General features: G+C 37.5%; 1 protein-coding gene across 4 annotated transcripts in view; it reads right to left on the bottom strand.

Moving 5' to 3' along the window:
* Positions 1-13813, bottom strand: part of LOC149805823 (hypoxia-inducible factor 1-alpha inhibitor-like) — a 28780-nt gene that overhangs the window by 13636 nt on the left and 1331 nt on the right. For 3 of the 4 annotated variants that reach the window (XR_016419799.1, XR_016419798.1, XM_089950533.1), the window contains exons 2-5: positions 9092-9336; positions 8211-8359; positions 7727-7872; positions 1440-1546 (exon numbers count right to left, since the gene is read on the bottom strand). Coding sequence is in view for 2 of the 4 variants with exons in the window: in XM_089950533.1 (XP_089806659.1) it covers positions 1440-1546; positions 7727-7872; positions 8211-8359; positions 9092-9336 (647 nt within the window). In the remaining 2 variants the exon portion in view is untranslated. The remainder of the gene's footprint in view (positions 1-1439; positions 1547-7726; positions 7873-8210; positions 8360-9091; positions 9337-13813) is intronic. The other variant, XM_089950535.1, reaches the window with a different exon arrangement.

The raw sequence follows: 13813 nt of genomic DNA, 5'->3' as shown, positions 1-13813 counted from the left end.
TTTTATTTCATTGCAAATAAATGAAAAGAAACATTTTCACCATATATTTCTGTCACTTATTGCAACAGTTTTAAATTTAAGTTGACTCTATTCCTATATTCTAAGACTTCTAATTTCCCCATAATTAAGGTCACTACTCACACAAACATACCTCATGGCAAATTATGTAAGGAAGAGAAAAATGATCATAATTAGCTTATTTTCATGCTTAACATCAATATGAATGTACCATTTTATTCAGAACATCATACATAATTATATGAAAATAAAAAAAAATAATTGCAAACATTTTTATATTTTCTTTAAGGTGGCGCTATACAGTTTCGCATTTTGCATAGGGTTAGGATTTTAAAGAAAAAGAATGTCCCCGGCTTTCCTCACTGGTTATACTGGCTATTTAAAAAAGACCTTGTATATCTTAGGTATAATGCAAAGAACCTGTAATTCCCTTTATTTTGGTGTATGATTGAAGGGTGTACTATGGGTTATAGAGTATACAGCTTGGCCTTACTTCAAATGTGCACCTTTCAAAAAAGTGCTAGCTCTACTTGGTCATTTTCACTTCCTGAACTTCAGAGGTAAATTGTATAAAAAAGAGCCGATAACTTTTTTTACATTTTATATATTTGGTAATTCATTCATTGCACTTTCAGAAGCTGGTATTGTCTAGTCTGGCAAAATTCATTTTCCCTATTTTAATAGCTGCTATGTAAAGTGTACTTTAGACTAATTCAGACTGATTTTTTAACACAAGGGAGCAGTCATTTTAGTTAGCAGTGTGCTTAAATCATGTAAAATTTCCAAAAGTACAATATCCAAAAGAAATATCATCCACATTACATTAATGTAGCATAGAGGTATGCAAACATTCTCTCTACTGTGCAGGTTTTAAATGCGAACTACTTCACCTTACATACGTCACTCTCTCAAAAGTACATATTATCTGGTGAGCGCCACCTTAAGGACATCTAAACTTCATAAGAAGTCTTCTGGTGAAAATCTCTTGCAGATATGACCATCTGTTATGGAGTTTAAAAAAATAACAAGATTTTCAAGATGGCTATTGAGTGGCAGCCATACTGATGTCCAAGTGGGTACCACTTTCAGTTAGGACTAATCCTTGGGATTAATATGTTCATGAATTTTCATCACAACCCTCCAAGTAATTTAGGACTAATGACAAGACATCTACCATCCTAAATCCCAAAAGTTCTTCTTGTCTAGGAACAGTGTAACTAAAAACCCTGAGATTTTTGCCTGCTTTTTATTTACCTAAACATAAAACCTTTTATACAAGATGAATTTAAAAAACCTGTAATATTAACTTTATTCCAAGGTGTGAATGGTGAACCAACAGCGTACAGATATGCACACAGATGCCAAAGTGTCAGGCTTTACAAGATTTTATTTGCAACATTAAACACTGCTGGCATAGCTACCAATACATTGGCAGGTAAAGCACATCTCCAGGTCCAACAATGGCTTCATAGGCTTTGGCATCATGGAACTTCGGAAATCTCAAACTGTCTGGGTTGTCAAAATCCACCTGCAATAGGATTTTCCTCTATTAACCTGGAAGTCTTGTAATGCAAACAGTGACTTATCAATACTTTTAAAATATTTAAATACACATTTTTAAAACATAATGCTAATTAACAACCAAACTGTATACAAATCTGATTGCAAAGAGTGAACACCCAAATACACCAACACTTGATATGATATTAGAAGATATGCATCTGTATTGTTCTCTGCAGTATATGTATCAGTTTGCATGGATAAAGCAAATTTTTAGTAAATTATGTTTCTCCGAGAATACTTACCCAATCACATTAACGTTAGGGATATAAGGCTGCTACCTCTCGAATCCAGCCCTACTAAAAGACGAAAATTTGTCTTTTCTGTCTATCTCATATAGACCAAAGGGCAATAACTCTTGCCCCTTACCTCCCCTTACCACCGCCAGGTGTCACTAGTTTTTTAAGCCGAGCAATAGATATTTTATGAGGATGCTCGCATAGAGGGGTGGTTGGGAGGGTTTTTAAGTAATGTGAGCAGAATAGAACTTACCATATGTTTCTGGAGGATGTCGTCCAAGTACACTGCTGTCCCTGTAGATGAGGTCGAGCGGAACAGGGTGATGACGCAATCCATAACCTTGGTAAAAGCCCAAGGGCTGATGTTGAGGCCAAAGGGTAGGACCTGGAACTGACAAACCGCGTCGCAGTAAGCGAATCGGAGAAATTTCTGTGATGCGGGGTGGATAGGGACGTGAAATTATGCGTCGGTCATATCTACACTGACGGCATACTCGTCCCGCCGGATGGAAAGACGGATTGATCTCGCCGGTTCCATCTTGAATTTCGGTGGTAAAATGTATTGGTTGAGGCGACTCAGGTTGATGATCGGCCTCAACTTGCTGTTTGCCTTCTGGATAAGAAACAGCCTGGAATAAAACCCCGGTGATTGCGGTTTTTTCACAATCGCCACCGCCTGTTTTTCTATGAGCAACCATATCTCCTGTTGTAGAAAGGTATCCTTCTCCCGATCGGACGGTACATCCATGAAGAGGGGAGAGGAGGACAGAGGAAGGGGTTGGATAAATGATATCCGAAGCCCCTCTAAAATGACCTGGATCACCCAATCATTCTGAGGAAAAAAGGTGGTCCAGTGGTCCTGAAATTGCAGGAGGCAGTCAGCCACAGGTAGGCTGTCCGCGGGTGGTGGGGAGGGTATGTCAACTTTTAGAGTTGGTAGGCTTGAAGACGGAGAAGCTTTGTTTCTTACTGCCTCTGTATGGTTGCCTCCTAGCTTGATTAGACTGTTGTCTCCTGGCATTGGATTGGGATCTATACTGCACATTTGATTGTAAGGATCCCTTGTCCCTGGTCCACCAATCATCCCTCCGCTGTGGCAGGGGATTTTTTCTAAACGCCTGCGAGGGTTGGGCAGCGAGTTGGAGGGGCAGTTCCTGAGCTGCCTGCTTCCGAACTTCTTCAATTTTTCCTCCAAAGAGTAAAGGTGACCCAAACGGAGTCATCCGTAAAGCCAGAGTATGATGGGGCTTGAGCAACGTGGACTGCAGACATGCGTCACGTCGTATCAGGTCTAAGTTGGCAGAAGCAGTCAACGCATTAGCCATGGAATGGTGAGCTGCCCTGTTAATAACTCTAGCAATCCAGGCCGTCGCTTCCCAAGCGTGGTCATTGTCGGATTTTTCTGCATGTCGGAAAATGGCTAATGAAGCCAAGTCTAACATTGAAGACGTAGAGACTACGTTCCGGACTAGCTTTGACGTAGCATGGAACACATTTTTGTCCACTTTGTAAAACAGTGGAGCGGACATGTGAACTGCTGCCATATTTTTGTCCAGGGCCATCAGATCCGTACTGAAGGCGTCTGAATGAGTTTTGTACCAGCAACACGAGAATGTCGCTGGTACTTGGCTTTCTGAAAAGAACGCCTTAGCATTCCCCGGATCACCTATTCGTCCTGATAGACGATCATTGATCTCCTTAATTTTTGCTGAGTGGGGAAGGCGCCGGAAGGACGGCATCTCTTCCTCCCCGTCAAGATCTACAGACGCCTTAACTTTGTAGTCTTGAGTGACGGTAGGAGGTGGAGGGCATTCTGAAGTTGCCAACACCCTATAAATTTCTTCCACTGCCGTCATGAAGCCAAACTCAGTCTGTTCCATGGTTGGATCTGTGTACGGCTGATTTGCAGGAGTTTCGTGACCCTCACTGTGTGCCGAGTCGTGTTCTGGAACAGCTTGCATTTCTGGATAGAGCATACCAGGTGGCGTAGATGATGCGATTCCATCATCCTTGACACTGTCACTAACTCTACCTTGTGGATAAGCCGTGAACATATGGACGGCCGGCCCTGCTGGCTGATTTGTCTGGCTTGTGGTCGGCCTGAATGTTGGCGATGGTCCTGCTATCACCGGTACCGGCTGCTCCAATGGCCTGGTTGGACGGACAGATTTCTCACTAAAATCTCCGCCATAGTATTGGTATGTTGCTGGTGGTACAGCTTGATGGATGGATTTATCACTAAGATCCCTGTAAATCATATTTGGTCGGACCGTTTTAGCAATAGAGTCCCCATGCTGGGACAGCTGGATGGCCGGTGACATAGAGGTTGTATAATGAAATGGATCCGATGGATCCGGTAAAAACCCCATGCGTCCTGACTTACAGGCCCAAAGGCCATGCTCGGACATGCAGGACAGCCTAAAATTGGGGGAACATTCCCCCAAAGAGTCAGAAAAAGCTGTGGAAGCGAGCAAGGGAAATAAGGGTAATATCTAGCCTGATGTCAATAGCTGCATCGTTGTTTCCTGGACCAAACGACACATCTATTCAAAGGTGGACTGTTGTACCCTGTCAACATTATTTTTCTCCATTGCCGCTGATGTTACTGTGGCTGATGTGGCTGACGGTTGCAAATGACGAACTTTAGGTGGAGGGGGGACCCCAACGTCCCCCACAAGACTCGCAATGGAGGCTGTCTTCGGATGTATACTGAGGACATCAATGCTATCTTTCTTCGACTTATTTTGTCTATCCCTCCCTTTTGCTGCCTTCTGGACTACATCAGCCCACATTTGCTCTGTCCAAGTATTACACACGCTGCATGGTATAGATGATGTACACTTGGTACATACAATACAAGAGTCATGATTGTCTTCTTTTGCTTTGAACTTTTTGCATTTCATGCATTTGGTTGACATTTCTACTGAAACGACACAAGAAAAGAAAACAAAGCACAAATTAGCAATTCAGCATGTTATTAATTCGCTAATACCACAACCGTTACTACCGGAGTAAGCGAAATTAGTCAGTGTTGCGTTAACTCTTAATTGACAACATGAGTTCAGCGATAGCGTGTGTAACATGGTCTTCAGTAGATGAAATCTGTAAGGGTGACAAAGTCACTCAATTTTGAAAAAATTGTTAAAATAATGTAGACAACCTGTAGAAGAATGATTTTCCAATGCAATAAATCCAAATTTAACTTCGGATGGTCCAATTTAACGCTAAGATGGCTTGGATTGTTTGGAGGTATAATGTACGTGTTATCAGTACAAGCGAAGCTTAAAAACTAGTGACACCTGGCGGTGGTAAGGGGAGGTAAGGGGCAAGAGTTATTGCCCTTTGGTCTATATGAGATAGACAGAAAAGACGAATTTTCGTCTTTTAGTAGGGCTGGATTCGAGAGGTAGCATTTTCAGCACAAGATTGGCTATACATAGCGGCCAGTATTAATGGTGGAGGAAGACCCCAGAAAGAACCACCAACCCATGAGAAGCTACTGGCAAGCTTTCTCACATACCCACGTTGGCCAAACACAAGAATTGAACCCACAGTGACCACTCAGCCACTTGGGGCCCCCAGATGGAACTTGACTTATAAGCAAATATATACGGTATGTGCAAATGTGTGCCAGAGAACTAAAGTGACTGAGTGGCGAGTTTGAGCCTGAGCAAAGATTGGAATACAGCAAACCATTTATTATTCTTATGCAAATAATTACCAGGTACATAAATTACAGATTAAATACCTACAAAAAGGCATTTTACAGAAAGAAATATAAAAGAAAAAAACCAGTATTCAAGTAGCAGCAAATCAAATTCCAGGTTTTAGTACACCTGACATCACATAAACATGTAAGTCAAACAAACTGGAATCTGTCCAATAAATTAAATATGGATAAATACATTATTGTGGCAAGTACAATAAATTCACTGATATCATACATTCAAACAAAAACAAAAACAACCCTGTATCCAATTTTGTTGCATATCTTCAAAGTGTCATCACACTACGAAACAAAACCAATTTCTATTCAACAAGAAAGTCACTAAAAAATATTTCACCTTAGTATAATGTCTAAAATGACAAAAGTTTCTATATAACACAGATTCCACTTTCCAACATCATGCAACTGAGGCAAACTTCCAATACAGTTGTTGCAAAATTATCTTAATGTAGTGTGGCAAACTCAGTCCCAAAAGTCCTTCAAAATATGGAAATGAAACTAAAAGGAATTTGCTTTTAAAAACAAAAGCATGTCTACCACTACATCCATGAAAATGTTATGATGCTAGCACTTCAAAGAATGACAAATCTAGCAAGGTGGACGAAAGAAAATTTGGCAAGGTGTGTGATAAAAAACATCTCCAACTTTTTAAGTCAAAGGGAAACATGTATCTTGAAGCATAAACAATTATCACTTAACAAACTGACCTAACTTTTTGTTCTGGTGACCATAAAAAAACTGCCAAGATCAACAGCTTTCTTGAGCAAAGGAGTTGATGTTCAGTCAGCGAAATCAGATTACGATGGACCCACAAGGGACCAACTAAACTTTTCCCTAATAAAAGTATTTTTAAATAATAATAATTCTTTATTTAATGAGGGTAGATGTATTAGAATATAAATTAGAAATCCTCAATAAATCTATCTGTATCTCCTAGGAATATAAATTATATAACGATTGGCAATGTCAGTATCAGGTCTCATGCACTAAACTAAAACACATCAACCAAAAAAAAGATGGATGTTGAAACATGCAAAAAGATGAAGTAAATGACAATAACACAAGAAATAAATTAAAAAACGTAATGCAGAAAATCATTCAAAAGTTGATTCAAACATTTAAGTATTCTTTTAACCTTCTGCTGCTTTGATGTTTGCAAGCATTCTATAGCACTGCCCCAGTATATTGCAAATTACACCTAGTCAGTTTCGGTCACATCAAGTGACCTTGTCATGCTGATCATAAAACACAGGGCCCACTATTTTGGTCATATAGTTCTTTCATGTATTCTGGCATAATGCATGTTGTAAACAAGTAACAATTTTAAAAAAACTTATTTGCTTACTTATAAATAGCCATTTCAATTCATGGAATAAAGTTGTTTCAGATTATGAATAAAAAGGAATGGAGGCAGATTGCTTTTATATCTTGTTTATTTTGCAAACTTACTATGGTCTTCCCATATCATCAACAAAAGTCAGCATTAGGCAAAATGTAGACATTATTTTAGTTTGTTTGGGTAGATATTTCCCAAATTAACAAAACAAAGTTAATTCAAAGGCATCTACATACACAGTCAACATGTTTATCCAACTTTAAATGACTTTCAACTATCAATCCTAAAGGATTTTAATCATTTAAATTTTCACACACTTGGCCATTTTTTACGGACATGCACAGTTTATACAGAGGACTAAAAAGCTCATAGATACTAGATACAGATATGTGATATGGAGGTCAGAAACATTGTCCTTTTAGAAGCAAGTGTCCTTTACATAAATGCATCTGCTATGGTAGGTTTCACTGTAATTAGGTGGAAGAATCTATACATTTTGGTAACACACTAAGTAGTATAGGCTTCTCTCACCCACCCACAATGTACAAACCATCATTACATACAACATGTCATCTGTAACCTTTAAAAATTGCTCATTTAAGAAGATGGATGGATGGTTAGATGGATGGCACATCAACAAAAAAGTAACTATCTGTTTACATTTAATGACACACTAACACATGAAAAGGTTATATTCTGTTAAGGTAGTTGGAGTAATGTGCCTTGCTTAGTGACATGCCTCAGTGGCTGACCCAGTCTAGTTGTGGGTTAGATTCAAACCCAACCAGAGCAAACATTCATACAAGTTGCAACTCAATGTGAGTAAAATGAACAAAAATAACATACCTGACTTTGCCGATCATGAGGGTGATAAACTGGGTATGGGTACAGACATTCAAAATCGCTGGGATCAAACAAGAGGAATCTTTTGCTGCCTTTAATCTGGGCAAAGAAATTTTCCTGCTCATCGTAATGGGCTGGCGTTATGTTACCTGAAAACACACTGGCTAAATTATGTCTCAAAGTTAAAATATTAACTTTTGTTTAATTTCAAGATTTTCGTTAAATGTAATGAAGTGAAAACGCTAAGATGGTTGCAGAAATATTTCAAGTTAAAAGTTAAAATATTAATTTTTGTTAAAGTTGGATTTTAACTCATTTAGAGAATCAAAGACAAATCTTGCCATTCTGTTAAAGGAGATATTAATCTTCCAAAACTTCTCCACATCCTGAGCTGTGAAAATAAAATTATTCATGGTCTATTTTATGCAAATCAAAATCATCTTTAATAATGCATCAAAATCATGCTGACTCAACTGCAATTACTTACTGTCCATGCCAACCAACAGAAGATTAGAGGTCAAAGGTCCCCACTTATTTTTCTTTTGCTGCTCAGTGATCCAAGTCCAGTTAAAACCAAGAAAGTCCATAACAATTCTACGGCCAACTGTGTCATTCAGTGCCTGCTGCATGTACAGCCTGTGTGAAGATAAAATAAAACTGCCAATTACAAATCTACCATCATCATCCATGGATAAAAGAAAATCATTAGCAGTGGGACCAACATATGCAGTGACCAAGATATAAAAAAGGAACAAGAGGCAAACTTCGTTATCACCCACCTGCACAAGTATCTTTGATCTAAAAAATTATCCATGTCAGGAAAATTTTCACATTCTGGCAGAAACTGATAGAATCTGTCATGTTCTTTAACTGTGTTTGTACTTTGAGTAACTTCAACTGGACTTCTCAAGGAATATGAAAGGACTCTACATATCACATCTGGTATATATGGTAAGGCAGTTTTGGAGAGAAAGTCATTCTATGATAGTATTTTTTCAATAAATATTGGTAACAATAGCAAAAGGGAGATCACTTGCAGATTTTCCACCCAACTGCTATGAAAGCTAAGGCTGCCAACCCAACCATAACTTTGATGCAGCATGTCACAGTGAAACATACATACCAAGTTTGTCCCAAAATTAGCTTGGCCAAATTAAGTTTTTCCATATGCTTCTAATCATAACCACACCACTGGACAAAATTTGATAGAAACACTCCCACCTCAAGTGATTGCAACAATGCAATTGCAACATTAATTATAGTAATGATGCATATTAAAGTAATGAATCTCTGAACATAATAATGATACACTGGTTTAAAATCCCTATTTCAATCAACATAATACTCCTCAATGCCTTCACTAATTACCGTTTATCTCCTTCCTTATAGCTTCTTAGTCTTCTGACAAACTCAGGAAATTTCATTTCAATCATCTGCGTTGGTTGTTTAAAATCTTTGACATTCTCAATCTTTTTATCATCAAAGTACATGAATTTGTTTGTGTCAGACAAGAAGACACTGAAGTCCCCTTCTCCCATGTTCTCAGACAGGTAGTCTAAATCCCAGTGGAGGGCAGAGGACACTAGTTTAGTGTCTGTCAATACAACGGGCAGCTGAAATGAGTAAATATGATAAAGAACTGTTACATTTTTACCAATCCTATTATAATAAAAAAGAGACATGTAAAATATGACTGGAAATTTTAGAGATGGTCTGTATCATCAGCATTCTAGGAGCATCTGGGAAGATCAACCAATCTTACACCAACGTCCAGGCTCATGGCACATGAACTTACATGAATGGCCACACATGGACACTGGATTAAGCTACTGAAGACTAGGATCAACTTGTGATGTTTTCAGTTAACTGTGTAACTCATGATAATGTAATCAATTACTTCATATGTCAGCCTTCTGACATCACTACTTACATCTAGGGTAGATCTAACGAGAATGAAATACCTAAATACTAACAATTTTAAGTAATAATATTGTGTTAATGAAAAAATACAAGTCAAAGCAATAACTTCTTTACATTTTCAGACATTTATGACCTGCCATAAACAGACTCCATCACCTTTACATTTTCTAATATGACCTACCATAAACTGGCTCCATCATCTTTTTTAAACAGTCACTTGCTTGTTAATGTGACCAAGCAGAAAAATTCACTCAACATATGGTAACCTTCTCAATGTATAAAGTCAGGCAAATACATTACTTTCAACAAGAAACTTTTGCAGATTTCTAAAATACCATATATGCTAGCTTAAAAGTCCAGCCCAACTACAAACTGCATAGACCCAGATATGCTATCACATAATGCTCTGGCAGATCTGGGTCTATGCATTTTGTTAGGAGTAATCAGTAGCCCGGAATGCTGTATTATCGCAGTACTTAATGTTTTTACCGTATATATTAAAATGAGTTTGCTATTGCTGCTTACTTATAATTTGTAAAGTTTCAATGACTTTCCCCTCTTTCTATTTCTATAAAAAAAATCTTTGTCAATCAAAGCATGTAAATGTAAATAAAACAGCATATGGTGGCTGACCCAGATTAATGTACCATGGGGGAACAATTTTATAATATCATGGTATTTGCCTAACTTTGGTATGGTAGCATGCATGTATTATAATAAACATAAACTGCAACCATCCTAATAGAAGGAATGTCCACACTTGTACTGGCAGTGGAAATTCATGGATAACAACATTACAAATTAAAAACAATTATTATTTAACTTTATATGAATTTTAAATGCAATGTGGGCAAAGAAATATAAATATATACAAATTATTCTTAATATTATTATTACTGAAATATTACTGATTTAAGAAAGTTTACCTGTTATTGTGCACTTATTTACATATGAGAAGTATCATCATAAGCAACATTTGGTTGATTTTGGTCCATATTAGCTACCATGGAATGAAACTGCATATGACCTATAATCATCAAACATCAGACCATATACTTAATACATTTTGTAATCAAAGCCAATGCAGGTATATCAAGTTCGACTGGAGTTTTGTATATGATGATCAATGGAATCGAATGCACTTTACAAAGAAGTGATGTTCATTCTTTTTCAGTGCAAACTTATAAAAATTGTTGACATTTTAGAGGAAACTACTAAAGGATATTTGCATCCTTACTAGCTACAGCTTTACATCTGTGAACAACTGCAGGATGGCATGTGTCCAAAATAATCAGAAAATCCTGTTTGCCACGATAATACAAATTTGGTGTATATTGCAAATAACATAGACCCTGATATGCCAGTGCATCATGCAATGGCAGATCAGGTCTGTGTTGTTTGCAGCTGGATTTGACTTTTATGCAAGTATATACAGTAACTCTTTAGAAGTTATTTCCCAGATACAGGATGCCATATAGTCCTACAATGAAAGCATTTGACCCTGATATTTATGTTTTGGGCATCGAGGTCTTACTGCCTATATAACAGCAATTTGTAGAGTGTTTTGATATCAAGTGACATCGTAACTTAAGTCAAACTTTCAGGAATATTTCACACACCTGACAGCCCATAATGATGCTTTCTATAAATTAAAGTCATAATGTTTTAGTCAGACTTTACTTACTCTGATGTCTTTTTTCTAATAAATTCAAATTCTCACACAAGAAAATAGACTTGCTTTCAAGTTTTGTCGGCCTACATTTCATTTGGCTGGAAAGTGATGGAAGCCAGAAATGCTGAAATCAACTTAAGTTTAAGTATATTTCTTTAATGAAACAAATACAAATATATTAATACTGAAGAAAGTGTTTAAATAGCTTCGTTTTATTCAAAATCCTTATTATCCTTTTAATAGATTTCAGTATTCCCAGCTTTCATCACATTCCAGCCAACTGCAATGTAGGCAATGGAACTTGAAAACATATCCATTTGCTTGTGTAGGAATTTGAATTTATTAGGAAAAAGACATCAGAGCAGGGAAGGGGCCCTGAGTGGCTGAGTGGTCTAAAGTGCTCACCATTATGGATCACTGCCATCTCACCTCTGTCTGTGTGTGTTTGAGTCTCGGGCTCGTTCAATGTGGGTATGTGACAAAGCTTGCCAGTAGCTTCCCATGGGTCAGTGGTTCTTTCTAGGGTTTTCCCCAGTTCTTCCTCTACCATTTATACTGGCTGCCATGTATAGCCTATCTTGTGCTGAAAACTGGCATGAAGCCCTACAACAAAAACTGAGTAAGGAAAGTCTGACTAAAACATTAAAACTTTATTTTGTAAAAAATGTACCAATATGGACTGCCAAGTGCGCAAGATATTCCTAAATATCTGACATATTGTTCCGATGTTATCAACATCTGAACATGCTATACAGCGCCATTATTTGGGCAGTAAGACTTCAATGCCCAAAACAAATATCAGGGTCGAGGGCTTATAGTACTAGATGCTAGTCCTACAACGTAAGACATAGCACATGTTGGTTTTGTTTTAGTACTATGTCTTACTATCCAAATAACGGCCTTGTATATCGTATTCCAATGTCGTTGACATCGGAACAAGTAGTCAAAGTTTCAGGAATATCTCACAATTGGCAGCACATATTGACGCTCTTCCACTAATTTATGTGTAATTAATATACCTACTGTCCTGTCTTTTCATGTTCCGTTGACACACATTTGAATTTGTTGCAATGCAATGGTAGTCGAGGTATGCCGATGTATGTTTAAGTAGGTTCATGTGGCAGAGATGTTTCTTGAATGAAACGAAACATTGCTTTACAGTTCCAATAGGCATAATATATTTTTATTCGTTTCGTTAAAGGAATGATATTTCAACTCAACCCAATTTCGGCATTCCCAGCTTTCATCGCTTTCCAGTCAACTGAAATGTAGGCCAACGAAACTTGAAAACAGGTCCATTTCTTTGCGAGAATTTTAACTTATTAGAGAAAAGACATCAGAGTAAGTAAAGTCTGACTAAAACATTATGACTTTACTTTGTAGGAAAGTGCCATTATTTTATTTGACAGTTGTGTGTGATATTCCTGAAAATTTGACTTTCGTTACGATGTTAATCGACATCAAAACACACTACACAGCGCTGTTAGTTAGGCAGTAAGACCCTGACACCCAAAACATAAATATCAGCATCGAGGTCTTACATGTAGGACAAGACTAGATGCCACATAAAACAACTTTAATTTGTATAAAAGCAATGATATAGGCTGCGAAGTGTGTGAGATATTCCTGAAATCTGACATCTCATTCTAATTTTAGTCGACCTCGGAACACGCTACACAACACCATTATTTAGGCGGTAAGACGGTGACCCCAAAACAACAGATATCATGAAAGCATCTTACATTATAGGATTACTGGCTTATGGTCAATCCATACCCAACGGAAATTGGTCATTTCGTGTCCAAGGTGCTGGTTGTTTTGTACCTGAGGTCCTAGTCATTTCATACCCGAGGTGCTGGACATTTCGTACCCAAGGTGGTGGTTGTTTCGTACCCATTAATTTACAAGGTCAAATATACATTATTGTCATATTTACTGCTCCCTCTCTAGGCCTAATCTTTTTCCTACATTAAAAATTGCATGAGCAAAGCAAATCCGGGCAAAAAGTTAACCAAACACAAACAATTACAGTAAATGAATTTCTTTCACTGTATAATAGCATCTATGTACTATAAAGAATTAACAAAAATTCACACTGCCATTAAAAAGAAAAATAAAATGTTGGCCAGGTTTAATTAACGTAATAAGTCCATTATTTTTTCTTAAAGCATGCAAAAAATCTGCAGAAAATTTTGGCTGTACACATCAGTTCAAATGTTTATCCTATCAAAGCAAATAGAAACTCTATGATCTTTTTTAAACGGGGCTGAATGCAGATAAAACAGTGTAGCTTGATTAAATTTCTCTTCTCCAAGGAACAATACTGGTGTTAATTAAAATTTGTATCGCATAATTTTAAAGGTGTTGAACATGGTATACTATACGGACCACCAAGCTATTTTTGGGTACACTGCCTGCCACGTTAGTATACTTGTGCAAAGTTTTGGGCACTTTCACCAATTACAAGTTAGTGGCATAATTTAAATTCTCTCTGTTTC

The sequence above is a fragment of the Sinohyriopsis cumingii genome, chromosome 2 (assembly GCF_028554795.1).
Source record: "Sinohyriopsis cumingii isolate HCF-2022 chromosome 2, ASM2855479v2, whole genome shotgun sequence".
Taxonomy (NCBI): Eukaryota; Metazoa; Mollusca; class Bivalvia; order Unionida; family Unionidae; genus Sinohyriopsis; species Sinohyriopsis cumingii.
Note: the sequence above shows the minus strand (reverse complement) of the source record. Positions and strands in the feature narration are given on the sequence as shown.